This window comes from Pipra filicauda, unplaced genomic scaffold (genome assembly GCF_003945595.2).
Source record: "Pipra filicauda isolate LSUMZ 115617 unplaced genomic scaffold, ASM394559v2 scaffold84_size4826128_pilon, whole genome shotgun sequence".
Taxonomy (NCBI): domain Eukaryota; kingdom Metazoa; phylum Chordata; class Aves; order Passeriformes; family Pipridae; genus Pipra; species Pipra filicauda.
In genome coordinates this window covers 2,503,374-2,531,105 of record NW_024105031.1, presented here as the reverse complement: position 1 = coordinate 2,531,105, position 27,732 = coordinate 2,503,374, and the positions used below count along the sequence as shown (strand labels likewise).

At 35.2% G+C, this 27,732-nt stretch overlaps 1 protein-coding gene across 1 annotated transcript in view; it reads right to left on the bottom strand.

Moving 5' to 3' along the window:
* Positions 1–27,732, bottom strand: part of TBC1D5 (TBC1 domain family member 5) — a 319,386-nt gene that overhangs the window by 122,081 nt on the left and 169,573 nt on the right. Inside the window, exons 5-12 of the mRNA XM_039390635.1 lie at positions 22,680–22,788; positions 20,793–20,882; positions 20,623–20,694; positions 18,241–18,308; positions 12,656–12,758; positions 6,662–6,750; positions 5,137–5,187; positions 4,979–5,048 (exon numbers count right to left, since the gene is read on the bottom strand). Of these exons, the coding sequence (XP_039246569.1) occupies positions 4,979–5,048; positions 5,137–5,187; positions 6,662–6,750; positions 12,656–12,758; positions 18,241–18,308; positions 20,623–20,694; positions 20,793–20,882; positions 22,680–22,788 (652 nt within the window). The remainder of the gene's footprint in view (positions 1–4,978; positions 5,049–5,136; positions 5,188–6,661; positions 6,751–12,655; positions 12,759–18,240; positions 18,309–20,622; positions 20,695–20,792; positions 20,883–22,679; positions 22,789–27,732) is intronic.

The following is a 27,732-nucleotide window of genomic DNA, read 5'->3' as shown; positions in this document are numbered from 1 at the left end:
ACAAAGCAGATGAACAGTAACTCAGTACAGAACACATGCCCTCAGAGGACAATAAATTGCATATCAAATAGGAAATAACTTCCTTTCAAATAAGCCTTTCTAAAAAGGCTTCCCTTGCTCAGAATATCTGGTGGTTGTACCTCAAAATCTACACAGCTTTGATAAAGCATTAGAAAATTTTTAAAAGAAAAAAGAAATTGAACAATGAGATGAACTTGATGGTTAGAAGGCGATTGGTTGGACCTATAGGTTGTGCAAACTATGTCATGATCTACAATATGACACACACCAAGTGAAAACTAGTGGAGTATTAGCAACCTTGAACATTATACTGCTTTAAATTTGTTCTTCTTGCAAAAGAGCGAAGAATTACTGAAAACGAGACAGAATGCTGGAAAGAAATGCAGCAAGCAATGAACGGACCTGAATACGAAACATGTAAAAAGGACGATGAGAAATAAAAAAGAACAAGTCAAACCTATCAAGAGAAGGATGGGGGAACAAGGAAATAGAGAATTAAGCTGTTAGAAACAATGTTAAAGTTATAAAAGAGGGCAAATGGGAACAGTAAGAAGATTTTTACAATGACTTTGTTGCATTTTGTCATCATAACTTCTGACCTCAAACCTCCACTTTAAAAAACAGTTCTGTTTTTCTACCTTTCTGCTCAGTATATTGACAGAGAAGCATTATCAAGCTCCAAGGGTTAATAATTTCAGAAGACTTCATTCCAGTTTAAACTGTTGAAAGACAAATTCACTTGGTTTGATACAGTGAAAAGAGCATTATTTTTAACATTCAATAACAAAGAAAAGTTTGTTTTTGTCATATAAACTATCCTCAAGGTTGTTTCTTTTGGTTATAGTCCCTTTTCAGCCCCATTCTCTCCATATCAGCATGTTAGGAAACAGGAAGAAACGTACCCAAAATCATTTACAACATGGTTTAACAGTCAAGTGGGCAGCGAACATTTAATAATTTCTACCAAAAAAGCCCATTACTTATGTTGTTCTCCTTTGCTTGAAATACTTTTTGTTAATTATTCCATTTCTGTACTGCAGAAAATATAGTATGATGCTGAGCAGTGATTTCAGGTAAAATGTTTCTATTTAAGGATCTGATTGATTATAAATTGTATCTTAAAATCTGCTTAATTGTTACATTGCTATGGCAATTGCAGCAAAGGGACTGATCTGTCTATTATAGTATGGTGGTTTTGCCATGCTGTTGTGGTACCAAGACATATTCATTTAAGATGCTCTTGCAAATCACTTGACAAAAGCTCCCTCATACTGTCAAATAAAGCTCACTGAAATGGCACGCATTCATTTAAAAATCTTTGCTGTTCTAACAAATCGGAATTTAAAATAAAACATCTAGCATCTCAGAGGCTAATAAGCAATGTTGCTACTTAGATAAACACTGAAGTTCTTCACAGCTACAGGTATGTTAAGAAAGGATATTTCTCCTACTTTCTTTTTTAAATTATTCTATTAACTCCTTTATTACCAAGTCAGGCAACCTTCTTTCTACTTTGATTTTTATTTCTCCATTGTATGGCTATTTTCTATAGTTTCAGACTCATTTCGTTTCATGGTCATATGCTAGAATGCCAAATACTGAAAATGGGTATCTGCTAATCTCCTTCTATTCAGAAACCCACTCTTAAAGTATGATATGATAACATTACCTTAACATTAGGGTTAGGGTGCCAGTCTATAGTAATTTTTTGCATAAACACATCAATTTATCTTTGAAACGAATCATAGAAGTCTGTAACTCGACAGATTCGTACACTATATTCTATCAGTGGCACTCATCTGTGGTATGAACTTTATTCTGGTTTATTTGAGTTAGACTTTAACTTCACCTTGGCCACTGCATGCATTTGTAACTCTGATGACTCAAAAGATCTATGTATTTAAACTTTTCTTGATTATATAGAACCTTGTATGAAAATCTCAACATCAGAATCTCTCTACTTAATTGAATCTGTAATGTGAGATGACTAGCTAGTGACTCAGATTAGTCTTTACATCATTAGCTGCCTGTGGGTTTAAAGCCATCTTTACAACATTACAAGACAAACTATTAAACACTGGCTCAAGTGTCAAAAGATTCTGAATATCAAAACTAATGCAAGCTTCCTCTGTGCCAAAACTGGAGTTATTTGTCACTTGCAGCATTTGTGCACCTTGGCATAATGCAGCACTGACACATTGCTGACTGTCAGACTGACTGACTATCAAACACAGCTAAGTGCATCCAATAGTATATGCTGGCTTGCCATTTTTAAAAAATACGAGATAAGTAAATGGTATCCATCAAAATGCAGTTTATCAGCATCTCAGAAATTAACCCCATTAACAGAAATCTTCAAAGCATGACAGAATCTGTGAGGACAGCAGCTGCAACCAATAACAAAGCCTCGCCTGTCCATGCCTCCTGATTCGGTGCACTCTACCAAGAGCTCGGTGGATGACTAGAGTGCAACGATGTCATGTCTGTTGTCTCCTCTCATGCAATTTGGTTGAGAAAATGACAATACCTCTAGTCAGTTGAAACTGCTCCAAAAAATCACATAGCTGGTGTGAAACAAACAGCCCAAACAGAAAGATGCTCAAATAAACTAATACAGCCAAGCCGCCAAAATGTTTAACTAGAAATGACTAACAATGCCTGAGCCTAAAGCACAAAAGCCAAGTGGACATGACACCTGCCCATACTCACTATATATTAATTTGCCACATGCGAGGAAACACCCTTTTTCTTTTTGTGAGCTTCTAAGTCTTGGAAAAAACTTGAGTGCATGTGTTTAGTCATCTATTGCTAACACGAAATACAAATGATCAATCCCAAAAGAATGTGGTTCACAATAAAAAGAGAAAAAGAGGGACGGCTCAGAATGTGCTATATCATTTATAGGAGAGCGCCAGATTCACCTCTACGAACAGTTTAAATATGAATACCAGTGAAATAAGTCTGAAAAAATTAGGTAAGTATTAAGAACAAAGTCACGAAATCCTGCCCCAAAACATTACCTATCACAACACAAACTGGAATGGTTAGTAGTCAATACTAATACAATTTATATATTCATGCATTTAGGAAACAAATGCTACAGCAGTAAAGAGAGGCTAGGACATAGAACAAGTATAAACCATGGACAGATTTCTCTCATTAACCACTAGGGAATAGAGAAGCTGGAGAAGCTCCTCTAATGGCATTTGGGAGTAATGGAACCAACTGTTAGAGGCTATAAAATGTAACATGTCTCTCAGAGCACATGCTTTCATTGCTTCCTTTGTGAAGATTCAGACATTATTATGTAGCTAACCCTCAAAGTCATGATTGTAAAAGGCATAGGTACAAGAAAGAATTATTAAAGATTATACATGTTTGCAAAGAACAAGAACAAACAACTAGATTTTAATCCATTATCTTTGCATTGTTAATTTTTTATGTCATGAAAGGACTGGAAAGGGCAATGTAAACTTTCACCTTCTACCCAAGTACTGCAAATCTCTAAGCAGACCTAGTTATTGCCTGGAATAAAATTCAACCTCAAACTCTACCACCTCTGTCACAGAAATTGTAACAAATACATTTGAATACACTGAATTTTGAAAAGCTACACTCAGAGAAACATCTCACAGCCTCACCGTTGAAATAAAAGTGACTGCGTGGTAAGTTCAGAAAATTTGTATCTCATGTGCTTTATCCCTAGCTATTGAGAATTATATGAAAATGCACATAGTAATTTATAAGTGTAGATAGCTTAGGCCAAGATGCCAATGCTCCACAGCTATTAAAATATACACACAGATATATTTACATATTTAAAGAAAATAGATGCTTTTATGCAAGTCTTGGCTGAACATCTTTTTCTTCAATAGACTGGTAAAACCACCATTCAAACTAGTACTCCCTAATTACAGCTTGCGAATACAGGTTTTGGTGCACAGACATCCAAACCCAATTAAGTTCCTATTAGTTTTTTGTTAACTCTAGATACCCACCCCACTGTCTATGTAAAAAATGCTGAAAATGAATCAAGCTGAAACTGATTTTGGAGGCCAGCTCTTTTAGGCTATAATACACTGGCAATACCTCTAATATTGCTGTGTTTTGCTAGAGTCTTCTAAATATGCTCCATCACACAAATAATTTTTCAGAATTATAAAAAGACAGAAATATATAGAGGGAAAGAGACAGTAAAAAAAGTATTCAAAGAAAATCTTGAGCAATTGACTGAGGGAATTGTCCCTCATGCCATACATGAAAAACAGTTTCAGGCAAGGACTAGATGGTTTCTAGAAAGTCCCCACAATGGGGAGTTCAGTAGAACTAAACTCACAACACAGCAAAAGCTTTCTTATGAAAAGGAGAAACGTACTAAATACAGTGGTGTCTGTACCAATACACAAGAGATATGAAGGCACAGACTTTCCCCCTGTTTGAATAGCCTAAGTTTAAGAAGAAAAAAAGTAAGGAAATGGAGCGATGATGTCAGGGAAAGATGCACTCTGACCTTTAATGGACAGTCTATGGTTAAAGGTTTGCTTTCACAGCAAATTGTTTATATTGTAAACAGCTGAAAAAATTCAAGCCTCAGTATGTTAAACACTGCCTACAGGCATTTATTTAACACGACATTTGCACAGATTTTGGGCACACAGAAGTGCCTATGACAGGCACTCTCTCCAATGCTACAAACATCACCTGTACGTAGAAAAATCTGTGTTTGCACATTTGTTTTTTGATTACCAAGTGATCTTTTAACAGATAGGAACTCTCACCTGGAAGACTTTCCTCAAGAGCTTATGAGGAAATTCTGAAGAACCTTTGTAAACTTGTTCGAGCCTGCTTTAAAACCAGGTTGTTTAAGAGATGTCTTATTAGCTTTGAATAACTTCAATCATATTAAAAGTCATACTTGCTTAAAAATACAGTAAATACATTTTAAAACAATAGTTACCTTCTGACTGTCATGTTCAAAAGTTGAAAACCAATGTTCTGCAGTTTTCATAAGACGTGTGAACATTGCACTGAAAGGGAACAACCAAGAAACTCGGTGTAAAATAATGTATTACAAATAAGAGCAAATTAAATGTAAAGAAAGTTGTTAAAACTTACTAGGCATCATGTTCCAGATATTCAGGATTCAAAAGAACTTTCATTTCCTCACTGAAAAAGGCAACAGAGAACAATCCAAATGTGAATGTTTATTTTTGGTCAGCGTTCTGCATGTACTATCATGTATTTATAAGCCAACTTTCATATAAAGTGCAAATGAGAAAACTAGCCTTTTTAATTAAAAAGAGCAACTCCATTGAACAAATGAAGTCTTTCCTTTTTATAAAGATCAAAAACAAATTAGCTGCCTTGTCTGTACTACAATGAAGTAACCATCTAATTATTCCAAATAACAAATTACTGAATGTCACAATGTATTATTTGAATATGCTTGATCTAGAATAATTGATTGCTGCACAATCTATCACTGTTCGTCCCAAACAAAAAAAAAATATGGTTACTGGTCAAATATGCAGTATCAAAACATTAATTTATTTTGTTTTAATAGCCTGTATTTTTATTGTACTTTAACAGCAATTAATCAGTGACAGCACCTCTTTTCCATCTTTGCTGCTTAGCTCTACTTTTTCAATGGGGATGGAACAGAATGCTGCGCATTACACATGGTTATTTTAAGTTATTTAGCACTGAAGAGCATCTTCTAGGTAATTTCAGGATATCTAGGGACAGACATTGAATAAAAACATACACTTGTAAATAATCATCTTTATGCTTAACTGCCTTTGGACAGGCATGCTGAGGGGCACTAGCAGAGGTTATATTATATAGTACACATAATTACATTGTTTTTTATTCACTGCTGGACTCCAAAAGAGAATGCAAAAAACCCAAATGAAATGTCCAAAATATCAAAAGAAGAAAACTTTTTTTTGGTGTGTGTTATTTGTTTGTTTTTTAATAAAAATAAAAGGCTTGTGCATAGAGCAAGAAAAAAGCATCTGAATTTAGGTGACAATCATATGTAATGTAATATTTTATACATATGTGTATGATTGCATTTATATCTACATAAACACATTTGAATGAAATGGAAAATCAATAGCTAAACCTAATGTTACTACTAGGTCAAAGAACAGTCAGATATTGCAGCTACAACATTGCAGGTGACAAAAGAAGTATCAATCACAACAATTTGTCGACACTGATTATCTTCCCTTTTAAGATACGAGGAGCTAGAGGTGGTGGGAACATGTCTGCTCTATGAGTGTAGTTCCCTACTCTGTCTCCTCACTGTAATGACAAAAATGAAACCACTTCTGGCAATAAGAATGAGGTGAAACTGCAGGTAAGCTTTTTGATTAAGGTTTTTCCTAGGTTTCTTATCTCCCCATTTTTTCGCCAATTAATATCTGTGAAAGGGACAATGTCTAAATTTCAGAACCTGCAGTAGGGTAAGATGAAATAAGGACAGTCCCATCTAAGCATGAGGATTTCTGAGATCAATTTATGCATTATAAACAAAGAATTATGGAACACATATTTATAAGTTATATTCCAACCATCTTACTTATTTTTTTCAAGAAAGTGGGGTTTTAATACTATACAAATAAAACACAATGCTTGCCTTGGTTGTGCAGCTTCACTGGCATGTGAAAAAGCCTGGTGGTCACAATGTAGGATAAAGACAATGGGAGCTAAAAGTTCATGCATACCCTAAACACAAAAGGAAGCAAAAGTATAATTAGATTTTTCAGTCATATAATAGTTCCTAATGCCTAGCATCAGGCAGACAGCAATATTAGGTGAAGACTAACTAAAAGGATGAACATTTATGTTCCTAACAGAATGGTTTCATAATGAATGGCTTTTATCTTAAATTCTGATTAAATCCAAGTGTTCATTCTTCTATAATATACAGAAGCAAGTTATTCTCCCTTTTTCTGGCACAACGCACAACAAATCCGCAATGGTAGGCAACCCTGCACCTGGCAGTTTACTTCAAGATCTATGTTCATAAATATGAATTTTATTTATGATAATTATAATCATGATCTACAGTACAGAGATCTGCAATAGGGACAAATTACAAAATTTAAAATTATTTTTTATTTTAGAATGTTCCAAAAACATAGATAAAAGTGTAACAGTATGCTTCAAAGGAGACAAAAGCAGCTATTTAGGAAAGAAAATGAAACTCCCATTTCTAAGGACATGAGAATTAAAGTAAGTTTTTGGATTTTCCGGTTTTCTAAGTTGTTATGACAACATTCAAAATAAAGTCATTAAGCAATGATTAAACAATGCAATGGAGCCCCGGTACTGTTCCACTGGAGAGTACTACTTACGTATGCAATCTATATTAAGCTAGAGGAAAACTATAGAAACATGCAGGAATCAGAACAGAAAAAAATGGGTGGACAGTTAAGGACTTGGGCCAGCATTAGAAGCATAGCTGGGCCACCCGTCGCTACTTTTACCCAGAGCTCAGCAGGAACAAAAGCTTGATTCACCTGGGGCTTGTCAAACTGTTACCAGGAGCAGAAGCAAACGCTTCAGGAAACAAGCAATCCAGTTGGCAAGCAGCAATGCACTGACAGCTACAACTACAGCCTGCAGAATGAAACCTCATCTTCAGCAGACATTTGGCTCCTTCCCTCAGGTTAGATGAGGGAAAAGGAAGACTTAGGGCTTCACAACTGGAGAATTTGGTTACCTCAGAGGAGTTGGGATCCCAGTGGTGGACTAGAACAGCAGGTAGGAGTTACGCAAGCTACAGTCTGGGGCAGGGTTCAGCTATGCAAAAGAAGGGAAGGGAGCCTTTTGGTGATGGAAGGGATGTGGGATGAAGAGTCGACAACTGTCTGTCTGACTCTGAACACAAGGATCACTAATGGAAGAGAACTCCTGACCTCAGCCCAAAACCACTAACTATAGCCAGGGCTTGGTGCCAAGTGCCCAGGCTACCCCTGCTGGGACTGGCTCTGGCTGGAGTCCTTGCCCAGCTGTAGGAGGAAGAGCATGCTGCCAGCAGTGCTCCAGTTCAAAGGTTGCAACTGCTTCGCCAAGTGGAGCCTCAGTCCCAACTCCTGATGGGTGCTCTGGACAGACAGGGGTTCCAGGAACACTATCCTGTTGGCAGAAGGAGCACTGGGCCTGGTCTGTCAAGCTCATCAGCATTTCAGGAGTACACGATGCATCCCCTGTCAGGAACTGTTCTACTTTTATGCTTGCAGTTCCAAGTCAGGAATACTCTGCACTGGCTTTTCCAGCCCTTTCAGTGATGGACAGACGTGAGCAATGAAAGTGTTACACACTTGTGAGCTACCCTGCTGCTTTGCTGGTATATCAGTTGATATTCCATGCAGCATTTGAGGAGTATTCAATATCAGTAAGTTAGATTATTAGCTTCATATGTATCAAAGAGATCCATTAACTACTAAAAACCTTTAACTTTTATCGGAAATAATGGGGATTTTCCTTAAGTGGTCCAAATTGACTCAAGAGGTAGATGTGGAAGCCCTCTCTAGATCATTACTGTTTTGAGTATACTTGGATCTTTTCTGTTGGTAAGAGGAAATTCCAGTACCTAGCAGTGTTGAGGAAAAAAAAAAGAGTTTTGACAATTTCTCTATTTGCCATCAACTGAAATCCTAGGCAATATAATTTTAATTTCTTCAGGATTGAGATGACCACTACAGTCTCAATGGTAGGGCTGAAGTTTGGATGTTTTCTTTCTCTTTCTCTTTCTGAACGTTGAGGGACCACTTCAAAAGATGAAGGCTAAATAGAAATTCAGTTAGGAAAATAAAAAATAAACCCAATAGCTATTGGATTTCAGAAGCTGACGTAAAACACAACAAATCGGTTAATTTACAAATTTACAAGTTTAGATTTCTTAAAATATTATGGTCATACCAAGGGGAAAGGAACAGGAGAAACAGGGAAGAAGGTCCAGGATTAGATAATATATAAGTAGAAAAAAGATTTAAACAAACTGTAAATAACCAGGGTTGTACTTCCACATGTACAGCCCTTGGTTAATTACAGTTCCGCATCTAATCTTTTATTCACCCTGATTTACTAAACATGAAATAGGAGAAATGGAAATGCCAAAAACTTGACTATCTAATAAAACTACCACCTAAGCTGTAAACATATATGCTGAAGAAAAGAAAGAGGACATAAAATAAGAATTAGTTATAAAAGATAAAAGCATATCACACATTCTTCCAACATAATAATGTATCAACTCAGTAGAATCATAATGTGGCTGTCCACATATAACAAAACCAAAACAAACAAATGATGAAATATCAGGATTTCAAAAAGATACCTCTGATCTTTCAGTTACAAGACTGCTTCAAATGTTTAGAGATTTTTAGCTTGGCAAGAAAAGCTACCAGTGTAATATGCATACACGTATTTTTTCAATGCTGCAGTTTACTAAAACTCTTTAGTGTTAATAAGTAAGTTGACAGAGCTCAGATAATTTTATGACACTTTCCAGCTACAACAAAGTATTGATTTCATAATACAGTCTATGGTTTAGAAAGAAAACCAGAATTATAGCATTTCTACAATGACAAGTGAATCAATGCATTTCAAAATTATATTGACTTCTTCAAGGGCAATCAAATCATGAACAAACAATAGTTAGCCTAGTGATTCAGCTTAATTTTCACTATTTATTTTCTATGTAACTAGGATCAAAATTTTGGCACCAGTCTTGCAGATGAACTCTAGGAGTAATTTTTACATATTCTTAAGTACAATATACTATTCTCTTTAGGCTCTATATTTACAGCTGCTATTTAAAAATTCAGTGATCCCAGAGAGGATTCTGTCTTTAAAATCTGTAATACAGCTTCACAACATTCTACTGCATTTGACTAGGGAGAGAAATATCTTCTTCCTCATCAAACAAAATGTTACTTTACGCTGGCCAAAACCCCCACAAACTCTACTACAAAGACAACTTGCATGCATATATGCATATTAAACAAACATTATTGATTGCTTCTTCTAAGACTATATGCTGATGCTATGTAATATTTTTAACAGAATGCTATAAACTCCAAATATACTTTATTTACGTTTCTATGTACGCAAATTGTCAAGGAACTATAACTTTTTCAAATATTTAGGAAGGTAACATTAGGTGTGGACACATACTGACAGACAGTCATCAAAAGTCTTCATTCACTGGCCAAGTTTTATAATTCTAATGGCAGTTGTAGCTTTTGTATGTAGTCATGCAAATGAGACAGAAGAATTCTCATGGACAGAGGAATTCCCCATGATGGAAACTGCATATGAAGAGAAACTCCCTAATTTGAGCTTTGTATTCAGGTCACTGCGGAGACAGCAACTTGAAGATGATCTGTTACTGACGAATTAATGGTAACTTTCATTATTTTCTCAAATATATGCTAGGCTTGAAGGGAAGTGGGGCTTGAGTCAATGGTAAAAACAGTAAGTCAGGAACACTGTCTAAAAGATACGTATTTGATAAAAGAAGGAAAAAACATACCCTGTCACCACCACAAACTATTTCTTATCAGCTAATTAAGAGAAGGAGCATTATTTTTTTAAAAAACAAACAAACAAAGCCACCCTTATAAAATGAGGTAAGAAAAAAGCAAAGGTCCTAATAAAAGTAACACGTCCACAAAAAGAGAGGAAAACCACAATCATTTGCTATTTTATGGACTAGGCACAGCACCACAAGACTTGTGTGATATACTTAACACACTTCAGAGAGGTTAAATCATGACCCAAAACTGTTTAATTTTCTGCACTTCACCTCTCCTCTTCATCCTGTAGCAACCCCTTCCCGGAACTACCACACTACTGACACACACCAGCTGAAAACAGAGGTAAAGAAGTTTTCTTTGTCAACAGCCTGTAGGCTCACAAAATTGAACCTGTTCTTTTATCTGCCTATGTTCATTTAGCCCACCAAGCAGTCTTTATTAAAGCTGAGGCATCAGGCAGTCAAAGTTCATTAATACCATTTATATAATCTCTGCAGTTTCAATTAACTCAGCAAGACATTCTACTACATGATAACAGTCTCATTAATTCAATAAAATCCCATAACTATTAACAATATGGTCTATGTTAAACGGGGTGTCACCTAGTAGAAAATAATAGCTTTAACAGCTTGTGATGAAACACAGGGCTTTTTTTTTTTTTTAAATTTGATCTGGCTAAATATTCCATCCTTACATAGAAAGGTATTATTTCTTGGTAAGGAATCAAGAGGATTTTAAATATGAGCAGAGGGTAATTAAGTCCTTTTAAGTCATATCAAAGAGTAAAATAATACTTCTTGTTCAATAAATGATAGACTAAATTAGCTGGAATGTGTTCTTCCATTTTCCCATCATCAGTACTCTGGCCTGTATTCACTAGAAAGAGGAGGCTGAATACTGCTGAAGTATTTTCTTCAGCAGTGCTCTTCAAAATACAGCTGATAGATCTCATTTTTTCAAGACTACTCCTTGCTCACAGTCTGTCCAACATGAGATGAGAACCAGTTGATAGATGTTTCATATGTTTGATAACTATATATTTGATTTTTGATATAGTCTGTAAGACAGTTCTTCAGAAATAACTGTTCCTTCAACTCATGTATCCTTTATTTCCAAGAAACATCCCTGTTGCCTGGCTTGAGAACAGTGGTCACAGACCATGCCTAAAAGCATAGACTGTCTTATAAAATTCTTCCCATTTACTTAATCTCTGTATTTTTGTCATGAAAAATTTTCTGTCTACCTAAAGTTGTCTGCTGTACAGTCTATCTTTTGTCCATGTACACTGAGTATCCCTTGGTTTGTCAGTCTCTACTCAGCCTACAGATAATTGTGCGAAGAAACAAATACAAATATACTTTTGTTGATACTGTGCATATGTCAGTCTTGCTACAGGAATTTAGATCAAGGTAACACTTATTTCAAAACCATCAGAAAAATGTTAAATTAATTTAGGCTGCATCCCATGTAGATGCACAGTTAGTGCAACTTTAAAGGTTTCTTTACCACTTTATCAAAAATCGTTTGAGCAGACTCTGCTTCAGGTAACACTATAAAAGTGTTATTTTGTAGCAGCCTTATCCTTCAGTCAAGAGGATTTTGTCAGCTGCATTGTATTTGGATGCTACAGAGTTAGATAAAGGATCTATTCACTAAAATAGCACACGGCTTTAGCACTTTGAGGAAGAACTTAAAATAGTGAACTTTGCCTAAATTTCAGAAGTCATTATGCTTTTTGTTTATTCAGTACCATTTTTAATCCTGCCATATACTTTCTTTCTTTACCTAAGCAGAGAAAGCCTTTGATTTTTTCTTTCTTAATCAACTGAAGAAAAAGATGTTTGTAAAGAAATATGAAGTTAGAAAACTTAGCAAGCTTAAAGAAAACAATTTGAGGTACTGTGTTATGAGGAAAAAGCATATGTTATTCAATGAGCTTACTTTTCTTACTATCCAGCTGACAAACAGCTCTTTGATTACTTCAGCATTATGGTAGAACTTCAGATACAACACAGCTACATTATTGTCAAACCATATAGAAAATGTTGAGTCAATGAATGCCACCTGTACAGTATTTTCATTACCTGTTTATAAAGCAACTGCTCATTTTCTCTGGCGTAGCAGAACAGAACATCTGTAAGAATTTTCCTTACATTCTCTTGCTGGAAATACTGCATTTCAGGAAAGCTGAAAATGAAGCAATAGAGTGAAAGTAAACAAAAGAGTGCACAGAATGTCAGTTGCTGGTCTTCTAGGAAAGGTTTTATCTAAGAGCATCTCCCTTGTCTGCTTTCCCACCGCTCTGTGAATTGTGGATGCTGCTAGAGTAAAATACTTCTAAAGAACTGCTACATTTTTTTTGCAACCGAAATTATGAACCATGTTCTTTAATATACATCAGTCTGCTAGAGATATGATGATATCACCAGTTATATTTAAATAACTAATCCCTTTTAATCTTATGAAAGCTAGAGATCTGCAAGAATGAAATACAATGGGAGAAAGGAAGAATGGAAGAGAGTATGTCAGAAGAAGGATTTACACAAAGGTTTAATATTTCATGAATATTTGAAAAAATATTATTATCTAATGACAAGATTATTAAAATATATCATAATTGACATGAAAACCAGTATCCTAGACTCTCATATCTCTTATTGGTATCTGTTGTGATACAATACAATTAGGCATTTCACTGTCTTTAACAACTGTTGCAAATAAACTTTATAATTATGAAATAATTTGATACTCTGGCAGGGTAAATATCCTAAGTAAAATAGAAAGAGGTGGATCTTGTGTGAGAATAAGAAAAAAAAGCTTCTGTAAAAATCCTGTTACATGCATATAACCTAGGAAAATGTAAATATTTTCAGTTTGTGACTACTCTGAAACAACTCTCACCTGTGTATCCTGCTCCTCGACTGTTGGAGGTAGGAAATAAAGTAGTTATCAGGTCATTCTTAAAATTAGAACAAGTGCACAAAGATCTTTTACTGAAGAAGTAACCAGATGCCAAAAAATGTTCCATAAAGCAACCACCTCAAACCACATTGCTCTGCAGCTATACAGAGAAATAACAAATAAAGCCAAAAAAATCTAGAAAGGTAGAATACTAAAAACAAAGGAAAAGGTAAAGATTTTTCTTAGTCTTTCTGGACAAAGAAAACCAGAATACTAAAAAATACAACAGCGGTAGGCCTCAGGCTAGACAGCTGAAATAAAGGGTTTGGTATTGTCAGTTTTAAAATTAAATCACATGGATTGAAGATAAGGTTTCCTCAAGCCAATTTTGTTTTTTTTCCTGTTTCCCAGGTCTGAGCTACAGTGCTAAACTTTAGACCAGTTATATTAAGGTTCTTGTAAAGCCTGTCACAGAGAAACAACATAGGAAATTATAATAAATTACTTCAGATAAGACTATTAGTGTTGATAATTACTGTGGTCATCTCACAAAGGTGCTAGAAAGGTGCTTTGAAATCCCTGGATGAAGGATGTGAATCAAGAGCCAAGGCAGAGAAGACACCGTGGCTTAAATACAGAGATGCTGAAGTCCTGAGAGAGGCACTGGGATGAGAGGTGTAATGTTTTCCTGGCACCTGGTGGAGCTAACAGTAGACCAACATTTGGAAACTTGTATGCACTTGTACTAATCATATTACTGTAAAGGAAGGACACAGCTGAGACCAAAAGTGCATTACAGCAGATGGCAATCGACATAATTTAGGGGTTTGAAGAGATTATTTCTGAAGGACTGTTATTCAGGCCTGCCCTATGAAGTTCAGGAAAATAAGACTAACAAAGAAAACTCAAAAATACACAGAGATATCTGTGAGGATCTAGTAATACCAGAGATTGTGACAGAAAGGATAATAACGAACTCAGAAATAAGCTGGTTGAAGTATTAATTATAGTAAATGTAAATAGAAGAGATCATGAGGGAACTATCAGTTCAGGATGGATTTTTATAGAGAATGTCATTTTATGATTAAAGCTCTGTCTTAGGAAATACAGTATCCTCAAATCAGCAAGGTAAGAACGCTTTTCATGAACACGAGAATATTAAAGTTAATTACACTTCTGAGAAAGACTGCATAAGGACGCGGGAAATTTGCTAGACTGTTTTACCACAACTGCTACAATCAAACAATGGCACATTCAAGTCCCTGCTTTATGAAAGTGAAGACCAGGGTGAGTTAGTTATAATTTTTTAAAACATTCCTTTAGCTAATTTAGGGGCCCCCACACCAGAGGCAGACAGAGTTTGACACAGAAGAAACTCAGGCTGGCAAACAAATAAAAGGATGCACAAAAATTCTCTATGAAACAAATCTGGTGGCAGACAAAAATGAGGCTCTAAACCGCTGCCACGGAGCGACCAGCTTTTCTTCGTGAACAGATTCAATCCCCTGGCATTCCCCAACCCTCTTACTCAGCTGGAAGGGGGAAAGCAACTAACCAGAAAAATGGAAGATGCTCTTGTAACTGCAAAGGTTTAGTAAAGAATAACAACAACTGCCCCCTCCATTGCTCACCTTTTTTTTGAAAAGGAATAAATTGGTGTACAAAGAAAGCTTTCTCCCTTCTAGCAGTTGGTCCTCTTACTAAGATTTTGCCTCCTATGTGCATAATCAATGGACTGCTGTTTCCTCCCATTTCTTCCATACACTTAGGAAGGGTGTACACTACCCTTTTTTATGTTGGAAATTTTTTTTTAACTATTTTTTTTTATTTGGGAGAAGGAGAGTTTTGAACATCAGCACCCACCATGACTTATCTTCACACAGCTTGCACTGTCCTAAACTGTGATTGTTACTCCTGATGCAGAAACTAAGTAGACCAATATGTAAAAATACTACTACAAAAGAGAGAAAATCCACTTGATTAGTCTACTGGGAATGCCCCCCTAAGCATTTTGGTTTCTTAAAATACTGGAAAGACGGTAATGAAATCTAGCCATTTACAATCCTATGCATACAATGTGATGCCAGAAAGTAAACTGGTATTTTGATTTGAGCTAAACACTCTAGCATCTGCCAATCTCCTGATTTCCATTTCTGCAGAATATTTTTTGAAATTCTTCTTTATCACTTCCCTTCTTACTCATCACAAAATAAATCAGCATCGTTCTTTGGTACATCTTTTCAATGACAGTAATTAATCATTGCATTCTTTAGTCTGGTACAAGTTACTACAGTGCTAGTTCACACACACCTTTCTTAGTGGAATAACAGAATGCAGTATTATAGTCATAACTCAGTTTGTATTGCTCAGTTGGTACAATCTACATTTAAAGTAAGGTTTTTTTGCATTATAGTAAAATTCCCTTACCCTCCTTCCCACCCTCATTTTTAGAAGCCTCTCACTTGAGACAGAAAGACATGGTGTTTGGTTCCAAATCAGAAGTACACATTTCTAGACAGCTGAAGGAAAAATCATTCTGAACCTCTCAACAACTGTAAAAAAATAAATCAGGAACTAAATCAGCCAATTAATGAGAAATATTGATCACTAATGAGTTAAGGCTAACTTAACAATATCCTCCCCTCCTTTCCTTGTAAATATTGGACATTATTATTATGCAACAGGCAAAAAATTGTATGTAAACATTATAGATTGCATTTCTCTCACCTAACCTTAGGACACTACAGTTTTGTTAGGCACCAGTGAACTGGAAGCCTTTTGTAGTTATTGAAGAAAAACATACTTCTCTACAATGTGACTTACCAGACTAGACTTTTACTTTAGGAAGAGTTGATTTGTGTCCTAGAATTCTATGGGTACATAGACTCTACAGCATGATTAGCCCAGTTGTGAGTGCAAGGGTTTTACAGATCTAATTATTAGGTGAGATAAGGATTCTCAAAATGCATAGGAACACACATGCACACACAAACAAGCTTTATCACATTTCCTTTCAGATAACAAAATCCTGAAATTTAAACTAATTTAAACCAATACGAATTTTAACAGCATAATTCTAGCCACTTTTCCTGCCTATTCTTACTTCAGGGAATTTGAACAAAAACATTATAGAGCAAATATTTTACTGCTTTGATAGCTGGGACTCTAGTTTGCTACTCTCTGTGCAGTTAGAACCACTCTCTACAGCATTATTTACTTGATGCTGTTGGATGATGGAGGACTGAACTAGATGACAAAGAATATAAAAATATTAATTAAATTCAAACACCAGGAATTGATTTAAAGAACGGAAATGAAAAGAGAGGGTATTTACATTCCATAACCAAGGAATGTAGAACTTACAGCTTCTTACACTAATTATAGTTTACAGATATATGTGTATACGTAAAATGCACACCTTGTTTTATGATTAGGCAAACAACAAGTGTACATATAAATGCATGTAGTTTATCAAATACATTCATGTCACTGAGAAATTTTGCTTCTTCGTTGCCTGACTCATTTTACTATTGATGACACAATGTATACCGCTATTGTTTCAAGTAGATATTATTTTGTATAAATACATAAACGAAAATTTCTTTTATCACTACTACTAATATTAGTGAATACTGCTCTGCCTAGTACTCTGCCATTTGCCACAGTGAGAGCCCTGACTTTGTGTGTGTATATATATATTTTTAAATAATAGTCTTACATTTACCATAACCTCTATACAACTTTTCATTCTCCAATTATAGTTTAGATATGTATATATTTTAATCTTAGAACATCCTGAACTGTTTCCTTTAACAAACAAAAAATACCATCTGTTGTGAGAATGCACATGAAAGTATACTCAGATTTTAATTATACATCTCATGGCAAAATGCATTCAAGAATGGGTCTAGGGACGGACATATAAAATATTCCAAAACCAGACAGCAATGATTTCTTCCGCATGACTTGGTTTCTGTAAATGAAAATGTGTGAGCTTGGGATTTGTAAAATCTATGACTATCGCCACTTTTTTTCAAGTTATAAGGAAAAATATTTGCAATACAGTAAAATTTCACATAGTAGCAAATCAGTAATTGAATTTAATTATGTTTACATATCACTCAGTGCTTCCACTCTGAAAAGAAATATTTTCAGGAACTGAGTATTGTAACTCAAGGAACTTCCTAATCAGGAATGACCTAAGGGCCAAGAAGATGAAAAAATAATCACAGTAATATTAGGACAAATTTTAAAAGGCATATGTGACAAATAACACTAGAAAAATGATAAATAAAAATACAACTGCTCAACTTCTACAGATAAATGATATTTCCCTTACTAATTACAAACTGCTTTTTTATTATTGATTGAATTAAGTGTTGAGAATTAAGAAAGTAATCTGTTCAGTCTTTTATTATAATTATAATTTAGTTGAAAGACCTTTCGGTTTCTTTTACCTTCTCTTTGCTTCATACAGAAAACTACTTTAAATTTCACACCGTAGTATATCTCCTAATATCTTAATTTAGAAGAGCTTTTCTTCAATGATACCAATAAATCTCCAAGATTTAATGTTCAACTAGATTTTCTCATTTTTTACTCCATGAAAGCTGTATTTTTATACATTTAATGTATGTTTCCACACATTCATGTTCAACAAACCTGACATTTACAGTAACCAAAATCAGGAAAACACTGTATAACATATATCACATAAAAATGCAGACTATAAATTTATATAAAGAAATTTCTTTAAAGATCTACATACGTTCTTGTCACATCTTGTTCAATCATTGCTCGAAGCTCTTTATCCTGGAAAAATTTATTCCAAAGACTCTGAAATAAGGAAAAATAATTGTATGAAACCTAATACTTAAAGCTTATAAACTACATCAGCAAAGTACTGTACAAATATTAACTAATTAATCCTCAACATTCCTGGTAGATAGGTGTATCAATATTATTACAGGTGATAAAAAATGTTGGTGCTCAGCATAACATATCTGAGAAAGTCAACTTAGATCAGAGATAAAAACATTCAAGTTCCTGGATCCGTGTTCTAGGCTCATTCCATTCGCTCACTGGCTTCAGGTTTGTGAGCTACCGGTATGGAGGCGTACAAAGAATATTTAGAAAGGCAGAGTAAACTCAAACTTGCCAGAACCAGCAACTCAACCGAAAAAAATTCAGTTACTCACTCTAAGAAAAAGGTCCATAACACCATTTCTCCTATGAATGTACGGACTTTATTGGAAGCTGCTATAATATCCATAATAAGATACTGTTTGAAAACAAGCTAGTTTGTTTGAGTGGAGGCAAAATCAAATAAGGAATGTATGATGATCAAATACGTATTATGAAAATGACATCATTCTAATACATAGTGAAGATCAAGATTGGGCATTCTAAAAAAGTCCTGATAGGGAAAACCACAGTGTTTAAAGCTCACTGCAGTATAAAAAATATTAAATAAAAGAATGCAAAGTAGGTTTAGCCTCTTCTATAGCTGTTTCTGTGACCATTTTCATCCTCTTTCTTTCATTTCCGTGTTTTGTTTACAAATATGTTGTAAAAGCTAACCTGAAAGAAGTCAGAAAATGCTGTTAATTGTACGCTCCAGAAGGAGTATTGCAAAATGTATTCTTTATTGTAAAGGGATGGTAACTTGGTCATATGGATCAAAATACAGAAAGAGCAAAATTTATACTGGTCTTCATGTAGATTAGGTTAGTTTTCAGATAGCATCAGCACCAGTGAATGAAATACTGTACAAAGGGAGTGTCTACAATACTTCAACAATTTTTTGCTTCCCTGCAAACAATTCTTTGCCATGGTGGTTTATGCTCCACAGAAAGCAAAGAGAAAGTAAATTACTGTTATCTAGTGAGAGGAAGGTAAAACAGAAAAAAGGAAAATGTTAATTATCTTCTATATTTGTGTTTCAACTAGGAAAACCCCCCAAACTTTAAAAGCATTTATATCCTTCACAATGTCTTACATAAAGTATCTCACAACTATTTTCATGCAGCTAGATCACACTTGAAACTCCCCTGTCCCTGCTCCAATCCTGGTCCTTTGGAGCAAAGGATGAAGGAAACAGAAGCTGCCTTGCGAAGAGGAAGGAAAACTTTGAATACGCTGGATGGGTATAACATCAAGTCATGGCAGAGGCTCAAAGGCACTTTGTTCTTCATTCCTATGTCTGATTTGGCCTGTAACTTTGTTTCACAGGTTAAACCCCTCCCACATACTCTGACATGTTAACCTTTGTCTTCTATCTCCTAAAGACAACCACAGGCAGAAAGAAGATAGTATTACTGTGTAAAATCACACACTACAGCAGAAACACTTTAAATCTTCTACATTTGACACAACTTTCTGTCCAGCTGGATGCAAGAATAGTTTGATGACGTGCACAGTTATACCAGCTGCAGAGCTTTCTCCTCCTAAATTAAATAAGAAGCACAGTACCACACTACAAACAAAAGTATGGGCTTCCGTTTGCGGACAAAAGAGTAGTATCATCAAAGAAATCTGACAGTCTTTTCAGGTGTAAATCTCTTAAATGCAGACTCTTAAATGCAGCTTCATGGTATTAAGTTATCTTAAAAATTTGATAAAAAAGAATTTCGATAACAGAGAAGCTTACAGATATGTGCTATAAACTACTTGAAAAACTTTTCAGGTATAACAAAAAGCAGTAAAAAACCTAAAAAACCTCCAAGGCTGAACAGTCTTCCAGAGGAGGGTGCTTCACTATTTGCTGTTAATTCACTTCATATTGACTGTTTAAACACTCCTTAAACTAGAGCCATTTTATGTATAAAATGAAAACACAGTGATAAAAAGCACATCAGTTAAAGAAAGGATTTGCTGTGAAACTGTACTTATAGTCCAGCACTGATGTTTTGTTTATCACAGTCTGCCCTGAGAAAAGCCCTGAACAATCAGAATAGCAACATAGAAATGAGCATTTCTAGCTGTTCAGCAGAACCTGTGAACCAATTGTTAACACAAGCCAGTTTGGATATTTAGGAGGGAAATCTTAGCACCTGCCGTTTTGCCTACTTCAGCAAGAACTCCCTTGTGTCAGTATGAAGATGATGAGAATTTTAGGAGTATGTGTTAATAGAACCAAGGGTCAACCTACCCCCTCGTCCTGAGAGAGTGGATTGTTGATTATCAGGTCCTGCTGTCCTGCTTTCCGAGGGTTTGTAATGTGCTAGGTAAAAACAGAAAAAAAATCAAATCTTCTTCTGTTATACTGTAAGTATTAATATCTATGTCAAAGTATGAGAATAGAGTTTTGTACCAACTTACAATTTCTTTGATCTTATTGTAAGAAGTTCTTAAGTCTGAAGTAGTTTTAATCCATTGACTTCTATCTTGGGGTAGAACCTCTAGAAATAACTATCAGCAAAACAAAATAAATTCATTAAATTTCATCAATTTTACATAGCTTTTCATATAAATCCTACCAGATAGCATACACTGTCTCAGAAAGAAAGAGAAAGCAAAGACCTATAAAATACTCCTGATTTTAGTACTTTCCCAGCCATCAATAAGTAGCTAGAAACAATAGCAGTTCTATGGTGTGAAATAAAAGCATTAGAATTGACTGAAGCCACAAACTCAAGCTTTGTAAATTGTTGTAATTTCAGTAAAGTTGATTCAGACTTCCAAGGCAGACACAACACGGAAAGAGATGAAAATAAAGATAGAAAACTTTATTTACATAACACTGATGACCTAAAATAAAGATAGAAAACTTTATTTACATAACACTGATGACCTAATGCAAGGTGCTTAAAACCAAACATGAATGTAGAGCAGAAACTAAGCACTGAAATACACCCTACCTAAGAAAAGAAACAAGTTCTAGAATTCTGCAAGACAGTTAAGTCAACTTTGCGTCCTTGAGAATGCCTACATCTCAGATCTTTCACATGCCTCTTTAAAAAGGGTTAGAAAGAAACACCCATTGGAAAATACTTTTTAATTGCATATGAAACAAGTTAAAAACCCGTATTTTCTTGCTTTTTAAATGTTTTCATTTGCACATTGTAAGGTGCTAAGTGACAGTAAATACTGACAAACAAAAATTTCCTAAATTACTAAAAAAATCCCTTAAGATTTCAGAACTTGACAAAAATATAGATAATATTTTTAAAACAGAGCTCTAACCCATACTGGGACATGTAAATAAACCTGCCTTATTTCTAAAATAAAACCACTCCTTGATTTAACTAGTTGACAGTGAAGGACTTGATGCTTTTGTTAGTTCAGGGTTTTGAGTTATGACCTCCTAATTTAGAAGCTCAAAAAGTAGCAAACTGGTAAAACAATGTTTGTGGCATATATTCATCTGGCTTCCTGAATAAAGTATTTTCAATAATTTGAAATTAGTTCAATGCTACATACATTTTAAATTTCAATTTTCCACTGCCTTTCATTCATATACAAAGAGTATTTTATATTTCTTTTTTATAGGTCACTGTGCCAAAGTGATGCTTGAGAAATTCCAAGTGAGGTAATTTAAATGATCAGAGTTAACATACAGCAACTCTACCAGGGAAAATGTTCTCTACTATCATAATTAGTGCACAACAGAAGACCTGATGACAGTGCAACAAAATTTGTTTGGACTTTGTATAGCATTTCAGTATTAGCTTGCTTTCCTTCTCTCTTCCTTCCCCTGTAAATAAAATACAGTAAAAGACTCCCAAAGACCTGTTGTGTTTCTAGAAGAACTGGCATCCCTCTCCATCCAGACCAATCCAAGAGGGGTTAGTCTTAATTTTCTCATTTCACTAGGAAAACCTGCTAGCAAAAGCATCAGATTGATTTTAAAGAAGTCCCAATTCCACAAAAAAAATTTTTTTAGGCAAACTTCCTTTCTATTTCCAGCGCATGACTTCACCGCACAGATACTGAGGAGAGATGGTTGTATAGCACTCAATTCTAAACATACCACCAGCACAAAGGTATTCTTCCCTAGGAATCATTTCCTATCACCTGCAATTCAGCTTTAAAGCAACTTGATGTGGTTAGCAAATGTTCTATGAATTATAAAAATGAGTAGGAAAACATTGGGATGAAGTCTCTTGGAAAATTCATGATTCTTTGCATCAATAATCTTCCAGCACATCAGGTAATGTGTTGATATATTGCAACCACAAACTGTAAATAAATATTTTCTCTTCTTACCTTCCAGCAAACACTACGGAACCTGCTGCTTCTCAGCTGCCCATTAATCCCCTTCAGCCGTATAGTTGCCAAGTAATTGTTGTTTACAAATAGTTCTTCCCATTCTTTACTGCAAAAGCAAAAGGAATGAACATTTAAACAAAAAAAAAAGCCTTAGCTGATTTAAGGACTATACGACACTACACAATTTAGGATAAGCAGAGGAAAGGAACTTTTTTTAAATGTATATATTTAGTTGTGTACCACTTCTAAACGCATGGCTGTTTTTTTGGACACATTTCTTCTTTGGATTTAATGAATATGTAGATCGCTATAATTATGCCAGCTACTGAAATTCATAATGTCTATGGAGGCTATTCCATTTCCTCTAAAATGTTGGTACTGCAGTTCAGTGAATAAACAAGAAAAATGAATATTAATATAAGCACATTCATGTTTCAGCTGTAGACAAAGAAGTACCTATTCCAAAAATATTCAACAGAAAAGTATACTGTTGACTGTATTAGCTCTTCACATGACGTATTTGCTTAAATGAACCTTCTTTTCTTCTTAATGTCAAGCTGGGCAGTTAAGCATCATAGAAGATGACTTTCTTCAACATTTAGTGCTATTTACTATTGAAATCACTTCTACTTCTTTCTACATGATCAGTTTTAAAATTTTAACAGGTGCTAGCAAATTTAAAAAAAAACATCAAAAAATTAAAAAGCCTCACTGTATAAACTGTTAAAGGCAAGCTTGAGTACCTTGCAGTACCTATGGCTGACTAGATAAACAACCTAAATATGCCTCCCAGGCATGCAGGCACCAGGGGCCTAACACCTGTGCCTCATTAATATACAAGTAAATCTGCTCTACTGGGAAACAATTGGAAATTAATTGTCCCAAACCATCTACTGAGTTTGAATAAAAGAATTAAACCTATATTTCCTGCACCTTCTACTGAAATGAATCTCAAGAACAGTATAAGCCATCTAATAGTCTTAGTAGCCCAAGACTTGCTCACAGACTTTCTGCAACCACTCTAAAATCCAAAGGGCAATTTCAAGGTAAAGAGCTGGGTTATGTACAAGGAAATGTGTTTCAGATTTATTTTCGATGCATGTCCTTAAGGTGAACGTCTCCTTCTCTCCTTGTCACATGGGAGACTATTACCTCTCCCTGGGAAAGGAGTAATGAAACCAGGAAGAGGGAAACTACTATTATGACTCCAGGCTAAGATCTCATCAGATTTCCTTCACTAAGGAGGGTCACAGAGTGGGTTATACCAAGTACTAGCAAACTTTGGTTTTGCAAATTGCCCATAATATATGCAAGATGAAGTTATATAGTTTTCAGTCTTTTAAGCGGAATTGTGAGAGTGAGGTTTTTAAAATGTAATTATAAGACAGAGTCGCTGAGAATCATTGAGGAATGGACTTGGTTAGCCAGGAAATAATGATCATTTTTCTCTGTGACAGGAGCAACCTCACAATCTATGCCGAGACCAAAAGTGTTGTGTTTGTGAATGTACCACATTTCAGCTAGGAACATCTTCTAAAAAAAACCCCAAATAAAAAAAATAGTGTGTTTACTTCTGGATCTTGATTATTAATTACTTTGAAAAGTGAGGGTAAAGATGACTAAGGCTGTGACAGCCTGCAGGGCTTAGGGCTGCCCTTAGCTTCTCCCAAATGCCAGTATCCCCAAATGACTGAAAGAGCAGCAAGTTGTTCCAATGGTAGGGGGGCAGCTTCCTTCATTCACCACATCCCTCATTATCCAAGTCAGAAAGACTATCTGGTAACTTTTGTCTCCCTGTCTCCCACACATCCTCATCTTCTGCAGGGAGCTGCCTGCGACTGTTTACCATGATTCTGTCTCCTTTAAATACAACGTATGGTATATAGCAGACACAGCTTGAGAAAAATCTGGGCCTTTCTTTCGCAGTCATTTATACTTCAGTAGCTACAGTATATTATGCCTATCTAAATAACCCTCCTGTTTCTATCACATATCATATTCTTCATTTGCCATTGTAAATTTCGTAGCATCATTGGCCATTACAACTACTGCCAAGCTGCCTCCCTAAGGTAGCTATGTTTCAAGAGTGACACATTCCCCTGCGCACACAACAGGTCAGACTCTGAAGCTATTCGCATTGTTCTCCAAGTGGATGACATTCCCACAATGTCTTTGAAAATGCCGGTGTGTCAGCTTGAGTTAGCAAAAGGTTTCAGACAGTGTGACTCCGAAGAGAAAGAGAAGAGAGGAAAGAAACTCTTCAGGTTATTTTTCTCACCAACTGCTGGATGCGATTGCTACACAGTAAGAAAGTAATTTCAACGCTTCTGAAATTGTATTAGGGCAGATATTATGCCTTTTTTTTTTTTTTTTTAATTTGTAATGCAATTCCAAACATGTTTTGAACCAAATTACATTTAAAACAGCCAAAAGAAATTTGGCAAGATCATATCTCCTCTGCATTCCCCCTTGGCTGCTGGGATCACTAAAAAAAAGTTATAAGCAACTGAAAAAAAAATTATTTGGAAGCTGGAATCTGCTTCAGTTTTAGTAGAGCTGAATGATACTTAAAATCCTTTCTGAACAGCATTCACTAATTCACATCTCAAATATTCTGAATGAAGGCTAATAAAATAAGCTTTACAATTCTAGAGATTGCTTTAACAGTGGCGACACTGTGTAATATCAACAAGCAATCAATTCTAAAAAGATAATATTTAAAATTATATAGCCCTACTATGCAAAATAATAACTAAGAGCCTTGTTAATCCAGGATTGCAGAAAACCCATTGGTCAAAGTGAAATGAGCAATGAAGCTTGGAACTTGAGTCTGCCACACCCCATTTGCTTCACTGAAGTGAAAGACTTCAAGAGCCAATTGGAACCACCTAAACTATGAATAAGCACATGTAACTGTTTTTAATCAAATTAGAAAATTAAATGCATAATCAGGTGTTAATACCACCTTTAGGCTGTACAATTAAAACAAAGGCAAATGTTTTCTGATTATTTTATAAATATTTTTCATTTTAGATTCTTATTTTATAAATATTTTCATTTTAGATTCTTATTTAACTATTCTGTCTAATATTCTATTGTACATGTTGTAAATGTATATATCTATTATTCATAATAATTGATACACATAATATAAGACCTGTATGAGGAAAAAATTACTGGATCAACATTTCTTTAAGAAACTTAATTTCTCATGCTATATCTATCAGTAACTGTCCAATGTAAAATATTTACTGGCATGAGTTAGGGACAATTGCATTACTTCAAAGTGGGAAAAGTGCTCAATATGTATGAATGGAAAAGCAGGCAAATCAATGGAAGGGATGACGGTTGCAGATTCGTTCTGCAAGATTTGTTCATAGTTCTCATCTGTTCCTTTCCATCTTATGAAACATACACTTATGTCATACCCACAAAAGTTTAAATCTCTCTGCCAAAAAATTTTAAAGTGTGGTCTGCTGTAATACACACACTTTCTTTCTTATAAGAAATGAGGTTGACCTCTGAGCAAACCATATATATAAGCATATTTTTCTCTTTCTTTCCAACAGGAAATGATTTGTGGATATGATTCTTGTTAAGACAATTACAAACATCAGATTTTTATATATAAAAGTTTGAAGATTTGGAACAAAAATGTCTCCCTCAATTGACTGTTAGAAGGGAGCACAATGAGCAGCACTTTACATCAGAAAGTCTAAGTAAAATTTTACGTGCACTTAAATACCATTTTTGAAAAGGTATTTGTATACCTAAGGTCTAGCATCTTAGTAAAAGACAGTGAGCTGGTGCAGTGTTGGAAAGAGGTAACAAAGAGTTTCTTCCACTCATAGGCAGAAGCAGAACATCCGTCTCTGGCTCTGCTGCTAAATTTCAATCTGCAGCATAATGGTAAAACCAATACATCAAGCATAGATATGTAGAAGAATGGCAGCCTACCTAAGCTCCTTTCAAAATAAACACTCTGTTCAGAACAGGAAGAAATACAGTTGAGGGAGAATGGTATAGCATAGACAGTAATTACTGCTGCTTAACTTCTGCATTTACCAATTTAGAGGATAAAGCTGGTGATACGTAAGAATGCAGATCCTGCTGAAGTTTAAAGCTAGTGCAAGAAGTATTTTTGTACTATGATGTTCAGACAACACCAAACTCTGTGGAAGACAATCATCATCATGGCTAGGCTTTGTGAATGAAGATCTGGGAAGGAATCTACCCACGTTTGTTACAAGCGCGTTGGTGGCTAAAAAGGCCAATACGAGATAGACAAGTCCGGTTGCAAAAGGCACAGCAGAAGGACTCCTTAGGTGGTATATTCTGCAAGACACGATTCTTTCTGTGTTGGTGGAAGACACTAAAACTCATAGAAATGTAAAAATGTGAACAGTCACACTAAACTATAATATACACCACTGAAAAAGGGCAAAGATTCAGTTCTGTGACTGCAGGGGCTCAGGTAAATATTATTGTCCATAACTACTTCACTTTCAGGTGAAATTGCAGGTAGCAAAGAAACCAGCATATATCAAGTCATCAGACAGTGTGTATCATTATTTTGTCTCATTCATTTTTAAAATATTCCATGCTAAGTTTTGAAATCCTTTTTTGTGTCCATGATGAAACAAGACCAATTTAATACTTACAACAACATTTAGATAACAAAGAATATTTCTCAGTCCAAAGCAGAATACTGCAATACTAACGAAAGGTACGAACATTTGCATACATATTTGAGATTTCAATCTAAATCTCAAGCTTATGCCACTCTCTACATGAATATTAAAGGATAAAATGGATAGCCTCATAGAGATCCAAAGAAAATTCTTGAGCAGTGCTGCTAGTATTGGCAAAATCATCTTAAAATAATGGTGTGTGTGCTTCCAGAAAAGCCAATTTCATGTTTTTATACTGTTTTTTGTTCATCTTCAGAATGTGCTTTTTAAAATGTTGAGACCCAAACCTGGCTCCCCAGAGGCACTCAATGAAGCAACAGGCTACTGAGCAGGGCATCAGAAAGAAAACAAATTCTCAA